Source organism: Trachemys scripta, chromosome 2 (genome assembly GCF_013100865.1).
Source record: "Trachemys scripta elegans isolate TJP31775 chromosome 2, CAS_Tse_1.0, whole genome shotgun sequence".
Taxonomy (NCBI): Eukaryota; Metazoa; Chordata; order Testudines; family Emydidae; genus Trachemys; species Trachemys scripta.
The window spans coordinates 116,827,813-116,847,127 of NC_048299.1; the positions used below are offsets into that span (position 1 = coordinate 116,827,813).

The window sequence follows — 19,315 nt, forward strand, 5'->3', positions numbered from 1 at the left end:
TCTTTCACAGTGACCAATACTATTCACATTACATAGCACATGTGATTTCAGTACAAGGTCGCATTTTGCCTCTTAATATTGAGTGTCTGTGGCTTTGCTGCTAAAGATCACAGATGCAGGTCTGGGCAACAGAATTCGGCTTGCATGCGGCCATGGTAAGCCATTGTCTTTCGGATTCTGCGCCGTCCTTTCCCACATACCAAGCAAAGCCCATTGAGTGCTGCGGTTTTCCTGTTAACCTTCAGCAGCAGAAAACAAACTACCCCCCCCCCCCCATCCAATTCTCTGGATGATCACTTTATCCCTCCCCCCACCACGTGGCTGGTATCAGGGAAGATCCCTGCTAGCCAAAAGCGAAAAGCTCTGGGCCAATTCCCACCCCCCCACCCCCCGTGCTTGGCTAACTGCAGGGAAGGATTTTTTTTCAGCCACAGGCAAACAGCCCAGTAGGAACTGCCTCCTCTGTCCCCTTAATTAAATTCCCATATTTCAACCAGGTTACCATGAGCAATATCACTCTCCTGAGGATTACACAGCGAGTTAAAGAACGGATATTGCTTGAATGCCAGCAAACACCAGGACCATACGCTGTCAGGATTTGTCATGCAATGATACCAGATTACTTGCTGCAAGCATGGCATGGTCAAGTGTCCTACCATGGAGGACGGAATAAGGCTGCACTGCCCAGAAACCTTGTGGCAAGGCTTTTGGAGAGCTTCATGTAGATGTCCCTGGAGGATTTCCGCTCCATCCCCAGACACGTTAACAGACTTTTCCAGTAGCTGTACTGGCCGCGAATGCATCACAAGTCCTCAGGGCAAAGTAATCATTAAAAAACGCTTGCTTTTAAAACAAGTTTTATATTTTAAAAGGTAAACTCACCTGAGGTCCCTTCCATGGGGTCATGGTCTTGGATACTGGCTTGGGAGGGTTGGAAGGGTTCTTCAGTCAGGCTGAGAAAAAGATCCTGGCTGTTGGGGAGAAAGGAGTGCTGTGTGCTCTCCGCAAGCTCGTCCTCTGCCTCCTCCTCCTCCTCTTCCCCGTCCGCAGAATCCTCAGGTGTAGCTGATGAGATTACCCCCGCCTCGGAATCCACGGCCAGAGGTGGGGTAGTGGTGGCGGCCCCCCCTAGAATTGCATGCAGCTCAGCTTAGAAACGGCATGTCTGCGGCTCTGACCTGGAGCGACCGTTTGCCTCCTTTGTTTTTTGATAGGCTTGTCTGAGCTCCTTGACTTTCACGCGGCACTGATCTGTGTCCCTATTGTGGCCTCTCTCCATTATGCCCTTGGAGATTTTTTCAAAAGTTTTGGCATTTTGTCTTTTCGAGTGAAGTTCTGCTAGCACTGAATCCTCTCCCCATATAGCGATCAGATCCAGCTACCTCATGTACAGTCCATGCTGGTGCTCTTTTTCGATTATTGGCCTGCATGGTTACCTGTGCTGATGAGTTATCTGTGGTCACCTGTGCTCTCCACGCTGGGCAAACAGGAAATAAAATTCAAATGTTCGCAGGGGATTTCCTGTCTACCTGGCCAGTGCATCCGAGTTCAGATTGCTGTCCAGAGCGGTCACAATGGTGCACTGTGGGATAGCTCCTGGAGGCCAATACCATCGAATTGCGGCCACACTAACCCTAATTCGAAATGACAATATCGATTTTGGCGCTACTCCACTCGTCGGAGTGGAGTACAGAATTCGATTTTAAGAGCCCTTTATTTCGAAATAAATGGCTTTGTTGTGTGGACAGGTGCAGGGTTAATTCGATTTAACGCTGCTAAATCCGAATTAAAGTGATAGTGTAGACCAGGCCTAAGGCTTCTATTTTTGAAAATCTGAATCTTCAGACCAAACCCAGCAAAGCTTTACTTCAATGAGTAACCTTTTCTTGTGCAAGTGGTTCCACTGACTTCAAAGGGAGTAAATGGGAGCTCTGAGTGTTCAGCATCTGTGATCATCAAGCCACTTTTACTTATATAGATAAATAAGGATTTAGTTGCTTAACTTTTAGGGGCCCATGTTTGAAAATTCTGGTCTAAATTACTTTGGATTAGGAGGGCCTAATGAACTAAGTATGGGACTGGGAGTCAGTAAACCTGGGCACTAAATCTGGCTCTGACACTGATTCACTCTGTGGCCTTGGAAAATCATTTTACCTCTGAAATTAAGTAAAAGGGGTCATTTCTCATCCCTGCCACAGAATTCCTAAATAATCTTGGGCAAATCGTTTAATCTCTTTGCTCCAGTTCTACATCTGTAAAATAGGAATAATAATACTTTCTTTCTTACATCTTTTGTCTGTCTTGTCTGTTGAGATTGTAAGCTGCCCAGGACAGGAACTGTCTCTTACTTTGCACAGACCCTTGCTCAGTGTGACCAAGGACTGTTATACAAATACATATTACGTTCCTTCTTTCACTTAGGGTTGTGAATCTGCTAATGTTTGCTCCTTGATATTCTTGAATACAAAGCATACATACATATGAACAAAACATTATTTTTAAGACCTTATAATGGTAGACTCAACCTGTCACTTATGGGAACTAGGAAGACATTGCCGCTAATGGACGTTACTCAATAGATGCCTACTGATGAATTTCTTGTCCCTTCTTCTGAAGCATCAATACTGGCCTCTGTCCCAGAGAGGGTATTAGACTACATGGACCACTGGGCTGATCTGGTTTGGTAATTCCCAAGTTCCCCACTATCACCTTTAATAATATATGTGTTTCTGAGAACCTTAAATTTATGATAATGGTATGTATTTATTAATGTCTGAAAAGGGTTTCAGGGTTCACTATGCCTATGTATATAGGACTAACTATGCCCTTGAACTTTCCATGTGGCATGTACCCATCCAATTCAGCCTGGGAGGTTCATTATTGGAACTGCTTTATTACACCTGCTACTGCTTTATTTACTTTTCTAACTAGGCTGAATGCTGGGTTTTTTGTTTTGTTTTTTACCTTTCAAACTGATAGATACAGACCTTCTTCCTTCTTAACTGCATGGGAACAATGCAAGTAATTCTTACCACCAAAATACACAGTAACATATCCTTATCATGTGTTCTAAATATGTGTTCCATTATTGTAATAGTTATGCAGGCCAATTTTAATGAAGAGTTATTAAGAGAGACAGCATTAGGTGGATGCATTTACACTAGAGGAATGAACCCAAAGTCAAAACTAGAGTAAGAAGAAAGGAGATTAAACAGACTGAAACAAATAAATGGAAGGCAGTGCTGTTTGTTTCTCACTGCAAGTCTCTGCAGTAGTGGTCTTGCATACCCTACCTCTTTCCACCTGATGTCTAGCAAGCAAATCAGAGCAGAGTATCTTTCTAGATCAAGGCACTTTCCAGCTCTGCTTTAGTGACAGGGGAATGGGCATTACCCAGAAGCTGCAAGGTGATGTTTGGACATGGTTGACAAACCACCAGCTCAGCTTTGCTTTTCCACAGGGCAAGCCCTCTAATACTCCTCCTCCCCTTAACTTGCTGAAACTTGCAGCTGTGATTCACAGCCTGACCAACAGTGATAGATAACAAACCACTGACCTTGAGGGCAGCTTTGTGTGTCAGCCTTCTTATTGCGTTGAGTCACCACACTCCTAGTGTGTGTTATTTTAAGTATCACATCTATCAACCACTACCAAACAGAATTTGTGACCATGTGCATTTTATTAGTGAGCTTCACTGCTTTTTTTTTTTTTTTAACACATACTGTACAGTAAAAGAAAGGAGGCAGAGGAGGCAGCCCTACATATTAAAAAAAAAAAAAAAACACAAAAAAACAAAGAGACTCTTGAAGGCATCTGATACACTTTTTGAATCTCTTGTTTTCAGTTATACCATAAGGAATCTATACTGATGCTAATATGTTTGCATTGGTAGCTTTTCAATTTATTTTATTATTTTTACACAGCTCACAGCAGTAGAGCAATGTCAGAAATATACCATTCTCCACAACAGAACACATCTGTGGTGAATCTGCACAGAAGCAATTAATTTCCTTGTGGTATTTTTACACTGGGGGCTTAATGCAAGTCCCCATTATACAAACAAAAAGCTCTAGACAGCTCCTGCTGCCTGATAAAAAAAACTAAATCAGATTGAGAAGGGCTGTTTGGCCTAGGACTGCTACAGGCAATGACTTGTAATGAGGCATCCCAACACTAATTATGAAGCTTATTAAAGAGAATTGTCTAAGTTGTGCTAAAGTGCTGGCTATAATCAAGTTAAGGAAGACATGCATACTGAATTGGGGTCCCCCACTACTTTTTTGCAGCCAAGTGGACCTCCTTAACTAGGCTAATCTGAGTGTCAATTTATAGTAGCAATATTATTGTGCTTGGCAGATTGGTCAAGATTAATTTGATAGAAAGGCAGGTGAGAATCCCAACAGCTTGGAGATAATTCACACATCATAGCCTTCCCAACTAACTAACATCTGCCAGTGAGGGGGCCAAGAAACTGTCAAAAACAAATACTTCCAAGCCAGGATTTTATTCTTAAACTTCTCCAGAATCTTCACTAAGGTTGGGAAAGCAATATTTCAGTGTACTGTTTCAAAAAGATTAATAAAGATGTTAGGAGGCTGAACTGCTCTGAGATTTGTTTAATTATTCCCCATAGTACTGCCCCAGCAATCTGCTGACATTTAGCCCCGACCTTGCAAATCCTCAGTAAATATTAATATATCAACTCAAACAGGGACCGTTGTTTTATTGGTTCACGGAGCTCAGAGAGATTCGCCACAGCAGTGAAAAATAATGTGCAGAACTGAGGAAGAACGGCTCCTTTGATATCACCTTCTGCTGCACACATGTGCTGGGAGCATCAACAAAATGGAAATTCTGTTACTTTGCCACAGCTGTAGAGTGACACTTCAGATGCCTTTGCTTCCCTTTGTACAGTCTGCTGGAATAATCCCAAAACCACAGTGGTAAGAGATTGGGTGAGAGGAGAGAGAACAGAAGAAGAGAAATCACATTTTATTATCTGACACAGTGGAAATTTTTATAATGGGTAAGTTTCCATTTTACAACCTAATAAGCTTTGCCCAAAACAATGAAAGCACCAATAAGCGCCAACGAATGCTAAGCATAATGCTCTGAACACAGTTTACTATAGTGACTTGGCTATTTGTTTCTCTGAGTTGTACATAAACTTCTCTTTTTCTCCTATCACTTGCCGCTCTTGACAGTTTGCCTAACATGTTTTATGTGCCTAACAGTACACACACAAAAAGAAAAATCCCAGGATTTATCCCCCACCCCCATTTACTTGCTTGCCTCAAATTTAAACGCACGTTATTAAAATGTCTCTCATAAATACACTGCCAGTCCTAATAGATGAGTATTTGATGTGGGTCAATAATACGTCCAAAATTCTTGGGTTTAGGGAAAGGGGCTGCTGTGCAACATTTGGCATTCAGATGTATTGAGCTGCAGAGTTAATGCGTGATTAATTTTATTCATAAAAATGTTAATCACTTCATTGTGAGATCTTTTTAACATTCTGCGCGCCGACCACCTTTTAAGTTCTTTCTTGCACAAGCTCGCAAATGTATTTAATATTTTCAAACATTCTGTTATTACCAATAACCCTTGTCATTAAACATGCTTTTAAAATGTAATAAAAAAATCTGACAAATAACGGAGCAACAGTAAACACAAATAGAAGCCAGTTCCCTCACATCTTCCCCTGGGCTGAAACTGACCAGCTTCTTTAATATGCACTTGTTTGCAGAGTCCCCGAAGCAATTTTTTCTCAAACGTGCTTCAAACCTCATTGGCACCGTTGAATATCATGAAAATAATATAAGCCTCCAGCATGTTACAGCGGGGACATGTTGTAGAGGGGAAATAACACTTCTGTTTAAAAAGGAGTGGAAGATCTCAGTGTAATCACATCATTTTGTTTTTTTGAGGCAAGTACCAAAGTCTCAGCTGAAAGTGGGATCAGGCATTGGTGGGTGTGCCGCTTGGACTCACTGACTTGTTGTTTCCAGCTGGGCAAGACTATTGTGTACGTAGTCAGCCAATGCACTCATGAAACTGGATAAATGGATTAGTGGATCAGAGACACCATCGGCATCTTCAAAAGGAAAACAGCAGCCTGCAAAAAGCCTGACATTTGTGTACTGGGGCAGAGGGTGTGTGAATGCTCTGCCTCTGCCAAAGGGACAAGACAGTGATAAACTTTCAACACTGACCACCTCACTTTGTGCTGCAATTCGCCAACAAAATAAATGGATTGTTTCATTGTATTTGAACCGTAGACAGCACAGGGAAAGCGCCACTTGTACAGCAACAAAGGACAATGTATTGTGTGGGGCCAACAACTCAAAATAAAACCTTTCATTATCTATGGGTCAGCCATAAATCTAGAATAAAAATAAATGTTACGTTTAAAACTCGCCTTTAATCCTGCATGAAGTTTGCTTCCGTGTTTTCTAATCTCTTAAGAGAAGCACTACATGGAACTCAGTGTGTCTTGAGTTTTCATTGTTAAACTAAACAAGCAGTTTGTTGTATTCTTTTGATACCGCATTAAACATGCAGGGAAACAAGTTTCGATATCAAACATAAAGGATGTCTGAAATGCTAATTAAAGTAAGTAAAATCAGATAAATGCTTTAATTTCCACGTTCTGTTTTTACAAACACCCATACATGTATGTTCTTCATATATACAAAAGGAGAGCCAAAAACACTATTAATGATGATGAGGGAATTCAAGTAAATTAATTCCTTACAGGAGTACATCATTTACTTTTAAGAGCTCATATTTTCTAAGTCTTAAATTTTGAATACCTATTTCTATGGTGTTTTCAGTCTCCTGGTACGTTTTCAGTGATTCCTGTACACATGGCTGGTTTTATGGGCAAGCTATGAACGAAACTGCACGGGGGCACCACACAATTGGGAACACCAACCTAGCCCAGAGTCATTTATGTACTTTTTCACTGGAAAGCATGTCACACATGCCACATTTACTACGTGTTCCAGCGTTTTACTTGATTTGTTAGGTCCAGGTAAAATTTACTGCATAAATGTAAAACTTTGCAACCTGAAAACTGACATAGCGTAGTGCCTCTGAGAGCAAAAATGGTTAGCAGGATAGTTCAATACCATATGACCTCAACTGTCCTTCCTTATATAAAGAAAAAGGACTCAAAGTTGCTACAAATCCACACAAACCTAATGTTTTTTCTCATTTATGGGGATACATCATCCATAGCCTGATTAAGGAAACTAAAATGATTGAGAATGTTATTCGTGGTGAAAAGTTAATTTGTTATGCTGTATGGCTTTTATGATTCCTAAGATACTATTATTATTATTTTATTTATGTATTATGTCCCCGCTAGGTTTTGTTCGACATTTTGACTTTGGCCTGATGGGAGGCAGTTAGCACAAAATGCAGGGTTTAAGCAGGAGGTGGCCATGGAACTAAAGCAACCTTGGCCCTGAACTCAAACCAGGGGGAAAATGTACGTGGAGACTCAAATTCGACAAATCCTTTTGCGAGCCATTTATTACTCATTAGTCCTTTCTCGCGGTTGTTTGCACTGTGTGTGCCCAACGTCCATCCAACAACCCTGGGCCAGCTAGAGTCATTCTTTACACCTCACCTTTTAAAAACATTTGAGAATTTTTTAAAGAAAATTGGAAACTGCTTCTTGTGCCGTGTCCATGGCTGGGTCTCTATTTAACCCCACCTTCTCTCCTTAGGTACAACGCCCCCGCAGCCACATGCTGGACTAAGCAGGCACACATGGTGGACACCAGGGCCTACAGTTGTAATGTCGTGTGGTCGGTCTCCAAATGAGGCATTTACTTATGGCCAAATCCAGCCGGGTTTTACTCGGGCCCCGCCAGAACTCTCTGGTTGGTTAGCGGGCGCGCAGGGAGCCGCGGCCTTTTCCTTCGTGGCGGTGCCGGGTGTGGGTGGGCTGCGGCGGCAGGAGCCAGGGGTCAGGCACAAACTCTGCCCCCTTGGGAAAGCGCTCGCCACGCTCCTTGCCTTTTATAACTCATTCAAGCCTCGGCCGGACCGAGGCCGCTAACTGGCCACAACCGGCCTCTTGCACGGCGGGGCTGGAGTCTGTAGCAGCACGCTGGGCTCTGCGACCAACAAGGGTCCCCTCGCCTTTAACAAGCGCAGCCCAAAGGGCCTGGGAGTCCCCCAGCCCCGGGCTCCGACCCTCTAGGGCTTGGGGCGGGCAGAGAGCCTCTGCCCCAGGTAATCGGCCAGACGTCGGCCTGTTCCCGGCTCTCCCTCTGCCAGCCGGTGCTGGAGGCGTCAAGGACCCGTCCCCGCCCTGCCCTGTAGGGGGCTCACTAGAGGCGCTTCTCCGCCGCGCGCCTTCAGGTCCGTGCTACACCGCACAGCCCACGGCCGCTCGCGCCCACCCGCCTTCCCCCTGCGGCGCCTGCCCCTGGCCTCCTCCCGCCAGCTGTGGGGCAGGGAGAGGCGCGGGAGGGGCTGGGGGAGGTCAACGCTGCGGAGCTAAGCGCCTGGGGGAAGGGAGGGGCACATGAGGCAGATTCAGGCTGCCCAAGGCTCTGGATCTGCGGCCATTCTGCGCCGGCAGCAGTGGGGATCCCCTCCAGACGGAGCTAATGAAGGACCCGTATTGTTCCTAATCAGTCGTGGGGTTATTTAAATAAGAGCCTGTTTAACATAGGAACAGTGCCCCACAGCTATGAAGAGCCGTTTTCTCTCGAGCAGCTCCTCCCCCGCCCCCTCGGCTTGCACTCTTTGTAATAGTCTCATCTACAAGGACGATTGAAACTTTATAGTGCATGATTCATAGAGTGGAGCTGCACTTGGAGCCATGGTGCATATTACATTAATCAGTGTCAGGCCACTAAAACAGAGATATGAATATGAATTCTCCATATTGCTGGGGAGATAAATGTGCTTGTGAATAATTGATCGGCGCGCGTGAGAAAAGGAAAACATGATCACACAATGAAAGTTACCAGGAGCCTTAACTCGATCAATGATTACGGCTGGACATTGACCTCTTGCTGAATCTCCCGCCCCACCACAGCCAACGCTCTGACTCTGTTCGCTGGAGTCAACTTCTGTGTGTGCACTGCACAGAAAGGGGGAGCTTCAAACAGAACCAGTCTGAGAGCTATCGTTAGCAAACACATACAATAAACGGGGTTAATTCAGATTGGCAGCGACAGTTTGGCTTCTGCAAGCTTGGAACTAGTCAAAGTTTTTGAGCAAACAGCCACAAATAAACCAAAACGTTAAAGGAGTAACAATAACTGAAAGGGACCCACAATATAGGAGGGAGTCAGTTTAAGTACTTCCAGTCTACGAATTTCCTCTTTCCGTTTTCCCATTTTTCTGAAAAACAATAATTAAATACAGACTTCTGTTTTAGAAAAAGAGTTAAAAATACACACAGGCATAAACACGCACACGAACGTTCGGTAACTTTGTGTAGCTATGGAAAAGCTAAATCCCCAACAAATATTCCGTTTGCTTTACGTATATTAATTTCAGGTAGGTCGCTTTACTCAGGGTCATATAAAGTTTGCAACGTTTTCTTTTTACAACCTTAGATTTCTGATATCGTCTGTAAATGCCAAATAAATAATAGAGGGGAGAAATTAATTACTTTCTATCGTAAGGAGGTGAGGGATTGTTAAGCATACAGAAATTTAATTATAAGGGAAAGTGTTTTGATGTTTGATGATTGTCTTAAAAGAAAAAATAGGGCCCGATCCTGCGCCCATTGAATAAAGTGGAAATTTTGCTTTGGACTTCATCGGTATCAGGATTGGTCCCGTAAATATTAACTAGAAAGAAAAAGTAGGAAAGTACCACTTTCCAGTTTGCTTGTATCAGCTTGAAGCACAATTAAGACTGTTTTTCTTTGAATACTCTCCCGTGCACTATATTATTCGCATATATACATCTGCTACGCAGATTTTTATGAACGTGAAAAATATAACAGAAACTGCAAAATATTTCCCAGCGAAATGGCATAAACTATCATTTCTGGCGTTACTCACGTTATAAATAAACATACGACGTAACCATTTGGTTTCTAAAAAATATAGTTAAGAGTGCAATACAGTCCTTTGCTAAAGTTCCTCTACATATAAACATTTCAGGGTAATTCTAACGGTACACGCCAGACAAAAATACCGCCGCACGTATTCTCTACGCACCAGAGATAAACAAGAATACAAACAAAATCGATATACAGCGCAGAGAATATACGATCCTTCAGATGTGTGATCTTTTGTCATAAAGACCCAGTGACATAATGAAATATACAAATACACAGAGACAGACAGACGGGCTGACTGACTATAATGGAAACTTGCTTGAAGAAAAATAACTATTTTGAAAGTCAATAGGGAAAAATCCCGAAATTACCTATTCGCCTACAAGTTATTAAACCTAGATTAACTCTTCTATGCTCCAGGAGTGCCAGGTGTTATGGACATACCTACGGAAGCGTGATTTCATTTTCAAGAAAGAAAGAAAGACCGACCACATTTTCATGTTCAGTTTCCATTATTTTTCTGGTCTTAATTCGGAACTGAAGCACTTTCCTTTTAGTAAACGTTGGGAATATCCTAAAAACTCAAGTGGATTGAATTGCACAAGTAGTTTGAGCTGAACGCCTGTTTGATTTGAAGATCCCAGCAACCAAAATGCACTCCAGCAGACTGCCGTGAAACACAACTCCCTAACGGTCCTGAAAGTTGAGCATACCATCGAAAAGGGTGTGTGGGGAGGGAGGGGCATGTGGCGGTCTTGTTGCTGTTGTTTCATTAGTAGATGAAACGAGTTTAATTGGGGAAAATGCCGATCGGTGCTAGCTCTGCTCTCACCTCTGGCACAGGGCAGGGGTGAGGATTTACCTCCATGCCGAGCTTTGAGCCAGCTCTGGCGGAAAAACTGATATTACGGTATTTTAAGGTTGGAATCCGGCTTTTCATAAAACATTGAAAAACCTGAGAAAATCTGCAAAAGAGTAAATATAAACAATCTGTGACAAACTTTGCAATTGAGACATGAGACTCCAAGGAAAAATGTCCAAAGAGCTTGCTGATGAGCAACAGAGTGATTATTATTATTATTATTTATTATTATTTTATTATAACATAATATGATTATAAAATTATTTCGTTTTATCATCTAGATACGGGGTAGTTTCGTTTGTATTTAAACAAACACATGCACCCTTCTTGAAAACTGTTTTAGAAAAGCTAAGGGCAAGTCTGTCTCCACCCCTTGGGTGATATTGCTTCAGGGAAGGTGACTGTGCTGCCTTTTACCCACAGAGGGCGCTGCGAGCCTTCCCAAGAAAGATGACTCCCCAGTTCGGCAGCTCAAGTGCAAGTGATCCAAGTGAAGCCACAGTCTCCAGTCCCAAAACCCAGGCACAGGCGCGCGCGCACCTCCCCCCACCCTCCCGCTCTCAACAATTAAAGTCCCCTCTTACGTTAATATGAGGCAAAGTAATCTCCCTCTTCTTCTCTCAAGCCAATTTGGCACCACCTTGTTTGCTTAGCTTCACAGAGCAGCATTGTATGCTTTTTAAATGAAAGATGCCAATTTATGAAGGCTAAGTGTGTAGCAAAAAGAGATCCGATCCTGCATTCCTTGAGTATCATGATCTACCACTGACGGCAATGGTAATTATGTTATGAATGATCAAGGAACATCGGGCCCAAGGAAAATATGTCGGGGACAACGGGCATTGAAATGCAGCTATTTCTATGTACTTGCTATTGAGCAGGAATTCGGTCAAGTTTATACCAGCAGTTAGTTGGTACTGTAATTGGGTTTAAGAAACTTGGATGATTTACATTAAATACTTAACTGTTTATCTCCTTCGTTCAAGTGCTCAGCAATTTATCGAAATAATCAAGCTCTATTTTTGTTTGAAACTGGAAAAGTTTAATATTAGAAAGGTAGAGTTGATTAGGATTTTTAAAAACATTAAAAAGGTTGTATGCTAAAAGCCTGCAAAGTGCGTCAAAATCAACTGCTTTCCTGGGGGGAGGTGGGGGGCACAACATACATTTCAGTCACCTCACATATTCCGCGCCAGTTCTTCTAAGAATATGATTCCATTTTAACAAATTTAAAATAAAATTCAATCATCTTCACTTCTTTGTAAACATATCTCTGAGCAGTAGTTTACATAGAAACCATCTTTGCATTCAATGATATTGCAGCTAAACCCACACCAATATTCTGAACCTTGATGGGGATTTTATTAATATTTTATTTCAAGATCTAGTCTTGTTTCAAACTCCTGTTCTGAGGTTTGTTCAGTTTGGATAGGGCGTCACCACATTATTTCTTAATGACTTTCCCAGCTGCTTCTTTCCATTTTCCACCATCAACAACCATCTGGTAGCTTATTAGCACCTCAATGCTCATTTCGTGTTCTCTTTTAGGAGAAAAAAAGAAGGAAATACTGAAAATATTACAAATGTTAACGGTTTGTCTTTGGAAGATTAATGCCAATCTAAACCATGCATATATAAACGGATGGCTTCTTTTTTTCTTCTGGCTCCTTCTAACCAAAAGCATAGAAACTTGTAACACACACTCTGGAAAAGTGCATTTTCCCCTATTTTCTATTAAGATTTTACTAAATCTCAAGTGGAAACATCTTTCAAAAGTTACATTTCCTCTGTAGTTGTTTAAAGAATAACTGGAACAAAAATCAAAGCACAATTTCCTATTCCTCTATTTTCCCACTTAGCCCAAAATATGGACTAAATACTGTCAATCCAATTTATAAATTGATTTTTAAAGTCAAGTTATATGTTAGCGAAGTGAGAGAAAACTTCTCTCTTTTTTTACTTTCAAAAAAATTAATTGTATAGAGTAACTGGAAATCAAACCACCTACACTTTTGAAGATCATATGTGTCTGAGCATTTTTGTCCCTTACTTGTTGAAAGGATAATTATCATCTAGCTAGCCAACAAAAAATTGCACTCCGTTTTTTAAATGTACATGTATGGAATACAAAATTCGCAGCTTGGCTTATAGGATATACCTTTCACTAACAGTAAAGTAAAGCCTCTATTTGATGATTTTAAGGTACAACTACCTAAGGGGAAAATCCTGTAATATTTAGGAGGAAAACAATACACGTTTGATTAAATGTCTAATTTAAATTTAAATTCTGCAACAACAAAATACATACCTGAGGAGATTTCATAATTTCATTTAGTTTATTAGACAAAAATATATGATTTAGACAAGTTTTGCTGACGCCCTATATACAATCTGAAATCACTCTATATACAGAAAAAACACAAACACATGGGAAACATTTACCAAACAAATAATTCAAGAATGGTTAGAGTAACACGATCTGAAATGGTACAATGGAGAAGGGGGATCCATCTACAGATTTGTGTGGTCGCTTTTATGGATTTGCACCACCTTATTGCAAAGAGAGATTGATGGGAGTCGTTTATATCGTTTCAATTTTTTTGTCCTTTATACCAGTCTCTGAAATATTTTTTTCACCAACCCATTTAATCAAGCAGAAGGGAGAGCTGTTAAAATTCGCGGTGTTCCCTCTTGCTGAGCCAAAGAGCTGTTGGGGGAAAAAAGACGCAACAATCTATCAGTAAAAAGAGTGAAAGCATCGCTACGGTGTCTGTCTGTTGATATAACTGCCTGACATTAGCTAACTACACAGAAATATTTTTCTAGGACATAAATGCCAAGGATATTTGAGATTTGTTAAGTTTCAAAAAAGTTACAAACTGGCTATGGACACTTGTAAGCTATTCTACTTTTGAAAGGATTATAGCAGGAAACGCTGTATTATCCTTGTTGTTTTATGTATTAATATGAAGATGAGTAGTCGTTATAATTAGTATTTATTATTCAAATACTCTGTGTCACATAAGTAACATTCCTTCAGTGAAGAATAACTCACTTGTCACGCACAGGCTGGAAAGGCGATTTTAACTGCTGGGGTGGGGTTTCAGTTCTTGGTGCATTTTCTCTTTCTGGAGGAAAAGAAAACCCAAGAAACATCTTAGAAAAACACATACTCACGCGCACTCACATATGTACCTAAGCAGACATATAGGTATCAGTTCACGTTTGTATTGTCTTCATTGATTATTTGTTATTCCAAAGCAGATTTAAGTTATACTTGCCACTTTTTTTGTTTTTTGTTTTGTTGAATCACTTTGAAGTCGAGGGCTTTGAACTAAACAACAAAACAAAGGAAAGCTCTGGGGATAAGTTAAATAGCGCTATCCTAACGATTTTAACTTATTTTTGAGGTGCCTGGTGTGTGACTGGTAGTGTTCTACATGAAAGAAACTAATGCATATTAATTAACACGCCAAATTCAGCCCTAGAGTAAACTAGGTGGAAGTCTGTTTAAAGACAGTGAGTTCAACAAGGCTGTATCTGACCCCATTTTTTAAAAAATAAACAGCTCTCCACCGTATTTTGGAAGATCGCTGCTTGGTGTATTACCTATGTGTTTGGGACTGGTCCTCTCTGTAGGTTTTTCACTGCTTAAGGCTCCCAGGGTTGCTGTTAACACAGAAGGCTGTTGCTGGGCCTGGATATGGTGGTTATGATGAGCCGCATGATGGTGGTTTACTCCCAAAAAAGACCTCACATTTAACAGGGAACTCTGAGTGAGGAAAGCCCCATTTGTCCAGTTGTGAAATTTGCCAATCTGGCATGTGTAGAGTCCATGGCTAGGGAGGAAAGCCGGGTGCTGAATCTGGGTGGAAGTGTGGTTAACCTGGGAATGAGAAGAGGGGGGAGGGGAAGACTTCAGGGCGCCATCAGGGCTGGTTGCTGTCTCTGCCAAAGACCAAATCTTGGGTTTGCTATGAGGTGGCACCTGTAAATTATTCTGTCCATTGGGGTTTATGATTCGTGTACTGTTGTCAGAGGTCTCCTTTACCAGGGAGAAAGAGTCTTTGGGTTTAAGACCTTCAGACGCTGACAATGACAAACCCTTTTCTTTTTCCAAATGTTCATCTTCGCTGCTTTGTCGCAGGAGCTCAGATTTCTCCTCCTCTTCTTCATTACTCTGCTCCCCATCATTCTCATCGATTTTATCAATGTCTATGCTTTCCAGGTCGATTTCTTCATCGTCTTCATTCTTTTCGGGGTCTCCCTCGTTGTCACTCCCAAAGAGGTTACCATCTTCTTGGTCCTTACTCCTTGCTCCCCAAGTTACTTTGTTCTCCTTCTTGAGTCTCCTTCTGGCGTTGGCGAACCAGGTGGAGACCTGGGTTAGGGTCATCTTGGTGATGATGGCCAGCATGATCTTCTCGCCCTTGGTGGGGTAGGGGTTCTTCCTGTGCTCATTCAGCCAGGCCTTTAGAGTGCTAGTGCTCTCCCTGGTGGCATTCTTGGGCCGCCCTGGGTCCCCATATTGGAACTGTCCATAGGGGTAATAGCCAGGGGCAGTGTGGGCAGCAAAGGTAGCAGGGTGGACACCTGGATTATCCTTCAGTTCATACTGGGAGCCCTGCAACACATTCAGACAAGCAGAGAAGAAAAGAAAATGAGTTCTCTTGTTAATGTCTCGAACAGACCTGAATATGTTGCTGCTGCAGTTTGTTCCCTTCTTAAGAGAGATCCGTCTTTCCCCTCACTACACCGGCAGGGATATAGCAGGGCATGAATACGCCTCTACAATACAGCAAGGGATCTTTACAGTAAAACTTTGGCCTCCTCATTCTTGATTATTCACATTTAGTTTGAACAGAACTGTTCCCAAATTACCCCCCTTCTTGTGGTGAAAGGGAAGAGTGACTGCACAGGGATCTGCTAAACGTTAGACCTATTTTCGGCACCTCCACCACTCCTCAACCCTTTGAGCCCTCACCTCCAGGCAAATCAAATCAAACGATGCAAATTTAATGTTTTCACATTTATCTCGACGAGTCAGTTTTATTGCGTATTTAAAATAAGCACGCAGCAAAAAGGAGAGATTACCTCACACTTACAAATTTAACGTCAGCACATATTAATAATATACCTATTTTCAAAATAGGAGCGTATGTCACAATTAAATCCGAAGTATCTTTACTTAGCCTCCAATCAGTGTTAAAAAGTAGTTTGCTAACAGGTTAAATTAGTCGAGAAAGGTAACATGCGATTTTGAATGGCAAACACTAAAATGTGAAATATTTCACAAGCACCCACAAACCTCAGACGTGTCCTATAAAATATTAACTGGTTAGAAACGAGCCCTTGTACGCTGGAATGGAGACGGATTCATACTCATGATATATATGCATGCAGTTACTTTAACTCTTAAGTTTTACTTTGATTTGAGAAAATTGTTTCCGAGCGTTTAGAGATGGTGATTTATTTGCAATCAATATTCTTTTTATCATCAGTAGTAAAACACAGCAAGTCAAATTATCCCATCAGGTGTTTTGGTAAATAACATTTTATCTTTCTAACAAGCTCATTAGGCCTCATTATTATCGCAAATTGTTCAGACAGTCACATAATATTTTACCTCTTTATTTCCAAATAATAAAAAGCCCAGAAATTAAATCAGAATATTACCATCCATTTTAAGAATTGCCACTGTATGCAAACATACAGATATCTTTGCAAGTAGCAAATTGGAATATTCTTAAATATTTTAATACTGAAACCACCTTGTATTTCTGTTTTTGTTCCGTTCAATACAACCCTGCTCTATTTATGCTTGACTATATTCATGATCTTAATACTTGCAAAACGTTATAAAAGCCGTTTTGAAAAATAAAAGTTCAAAACGTCTTTAATTTTCAAAAAGTATCAAATGTCTTTGCAAAGAAACTGATTTAACTTTGGCGGGCAGTTGAAAAGGACCATGTATTTTAATTTCATAGGCAAGGGTTATACACAATCCACAAAGAAAAGAATGCCATCTTTAAAAGGCCAGATGTAATGTTTATTATTATTTGTCACAGAGTAGTCTTTCTACACTCCCTTTATTCCGTTGTTTTATATTACTGTATCTGACATTATATTTCTCTGTAATCTCTGTTGGGAATTCTTTTGAAGGAGTCACTTGCAAATCACTCATTCCTTCTGTGTCAACTTCTACTGTATTAAGCAAAATAGAGGTACAATATTAAATACGTTTTATAATAAAAAGATTCGTAAAAATGATTGTATCATAAAATGACCTCATTCCAAATGTCTTCTCTTGTTCAAATAATATTTTTTTAAAAAACTGCACAATAGATTCCTTACGTGTGCATAGTTATAAATATTCACATCCTATACCTTACTGGGGGGAGGGGAGAAAGCAGAAGGAGGGGGGTTAAGAGGTGTTTAAAAAAAATCGAAACCTAAGAACGTCATCACTCAGAAATTCAGGTATTTTATCTATTAGTAAGAAAATATTTCAACAAAAAATACAGGTAAAAGGAGTTAGTTAACAAACTGATCTGTTTAGCTTTTCCTTGGGTAAATTCTCTAGCAACAAATCCAAAGACAATAATAAAAAATGTTATAGACAAATTAATGACAATGTACTTCTCTACTTCAATGTAGATACACTATTTTACTTGATGCAACTTAAATCTGTGAAGCTTAAAATAAAGTATAAAAAGTATATGCAACTAAACAGGCGATTTCAAGCCTTGAGCAAAACGTCTGAAGTAAGGAAATACGCCAACTACTTAGAATGCTCTCTAGTCTTTTTGTTTTCTCTTTTACAAACGGACTCGTTTATAGCTCCACAGTCAAATAAAATTTCCAGACGGAAAGGTGTTAAAGGAATCTTATTAAAGCCGGTTTAAAAAACAACAAAAAATCATTAGTAATTTTCTTAAACGGAAAGTTGAGTTGCTAGGGTAATCCAACAACAAGGACAGGACTCCTGCCCAGAAAATCCACTACCAACAAGAAAATTATATGGAGTTTGCTCCCGGCTGGAGTAGCGGCCGATCAGCCCAGTGCCCAGAGACTCCCCCGCATACGCACACACACTTTCTCCATATCAGACCCCTCTCTCCTGTCGGCTGGGGTCTTCGGTCATCGCATCCCACACACACACTATCACTTAGGAGCGCAGGAAACCAGCACCCCTTTGGGGATCTGCAGAGCGGCAGAGGGAGAAAGTGTCTAACTGCCGGGAGCACGGAAAGTTATTCACGCGGGCTCTTTCATTTGTTCTTGCTGCTTCAAGCAGTTTGCTAAGTGGGCTCCATGTCTGTGGCACAACCACAGATCTTCCACCACCCCCACTGCCAGGGAGAAACGCGGGACAAACGCCCCAGCATTTCGGTCCCATTCCTGCCCAGACCGGAGAGAGGGAAGGGGAGAGAGGGAAGGGCGAAAGGAAGGAAAGGTGTGTGTGTGGGAAGCAGCGACCGAGACTTACCATCTGGGAGAAGAGGCTGAGGTCGGCGGTGTAGGGCAGGAAGGCGCTGTAGTTGGGGGCGCTGTAGGGACTCGCGTACATGCCCAGCACCGAAGTGACAGCAGCCGAGCCGCTCCCCAGCTCCGCACCCCCAGGCCGGCCTGAGGCAGCAGCAGCAGCTGCGGCGGCGGCGGCGGCAGCCAGAACCCCGGGCCGCTCGCTCCCGTATACCGCCTGGCTGGCGCTGAGATACTGCGGGTAACCCAGCTGGGGGAAGGACATCTCCAGGGCGCAAACACGGCGGCGGCGGCGGCAGCAGCAGAAGTATAAAAGGGGGGAAGGAATTTAAAAAAGAAAAAAAGAAAAAAAAAAGAAGGCAGGGGAGGAGGGAAACTGAGCAGCCGGAGCTGGGTGGGGGGTGGAACAAACCCCGCTGGTTCGGGTCTCTCTCCCTCGTGCCTTTTCTCTCTCTTTTTTTTTTTTTCTTTTTTTTTTTTTACAGAAGTCAGGCCGGGCGAGAGGAAAATCGATCTGATAATTTTCTGTTTCGTTCTGATTTCTTTCTGTCAGAGCTGTATTGTAATGTGGGTGTGGATGAGGAGGAGGAGGAGTGTGGATGGATTCAGTGGGGTGTCTTTCTTCAAATCTCGGCTCTTCTGCGCTCCTAAATCCCTTAGATGTGATCTGATCAACAATTGAGCTCCAACTGATGTGTCTGCCCTTAGGTCCTAGGCTGATCTTTCAGATACAATTTGAAGTTGATGCTTTGATTGGCAGCCACTTGAGCAGCAAGCCCCGCCCCGCCGCTCACTCACCCCCCTTGGCGAAGCACGTGGTGTTCAGCTCCGGCTCGGCCACTTTCCTTGATGTGTGTGTGTGTGAGAGAGAGTGTGTGCGCCCGCGCAGCTGCTGTGCTGCTGCGCCTTGCGTGTGTGTGTATTTAATG

The 19,315-nt window shown here is 42.0% G+C and overlaps 1 protein-coding gene across 1 annotated transcript; it reads right to left on the reverse strand.

Moving 5' to 3' along the window:
• Positions 1 to 13,226: 13,226 nt before the first annotated feature.
• IRX1 (iroquois homeobox 1) lies at positions 13,227 to 18,691 on the reverse strand. The gene is made up of 4 exons (XM_034761466.1): positions 18,391 to 18,691; positions 14,511 to 15,525; positions 13,957 to 14,029; positions 13,227 to 13,608 (listed from the first exon to the last, which is right to left on the reverse strand). Exons 1-4 carry the CDS (start codon positions 18,649 to 18,651, stop codon positions 13,551 to 13,553), a joined length of 1,407 nt encoding a protein of 468 aa, XP_034617357.1. The 5' UTR covers positions 18,652 to 18,691; the 3' UTR covers positions 13,227 to 13,550.
• Positions 18,692 to 19,315: the final 624 nt, after the last annotated feature.

What these genes read in the sequence shown, in the direction of transcription:
- IRX1 (XM_034761466.1), bottom strand. Translation starts at nt 18,651, where the DNA reads ATGTCCTTCCCCCAGCTGGGTTACCCGCAGTATCTCAGCGCCAGCCAG. An exon ending in GACCAGTCCCAAACACATAG is followed by an intron (nt 14,030 to 14,510) that starts GTAATACACCAA and finishes CTTTTCCTCCAG; the next exon opens with AAAGAGAAAATGCACCAAGA. An exon ending in TTCCAGCCTGTGCGTGACAA is followed by an intron (nt 13,609 to 13,956) that starts GTGAGTTATTCT and finishes TTCCCCCAACAG; the next exon opens with CTCTTTGGCTCAGCAAGAGG.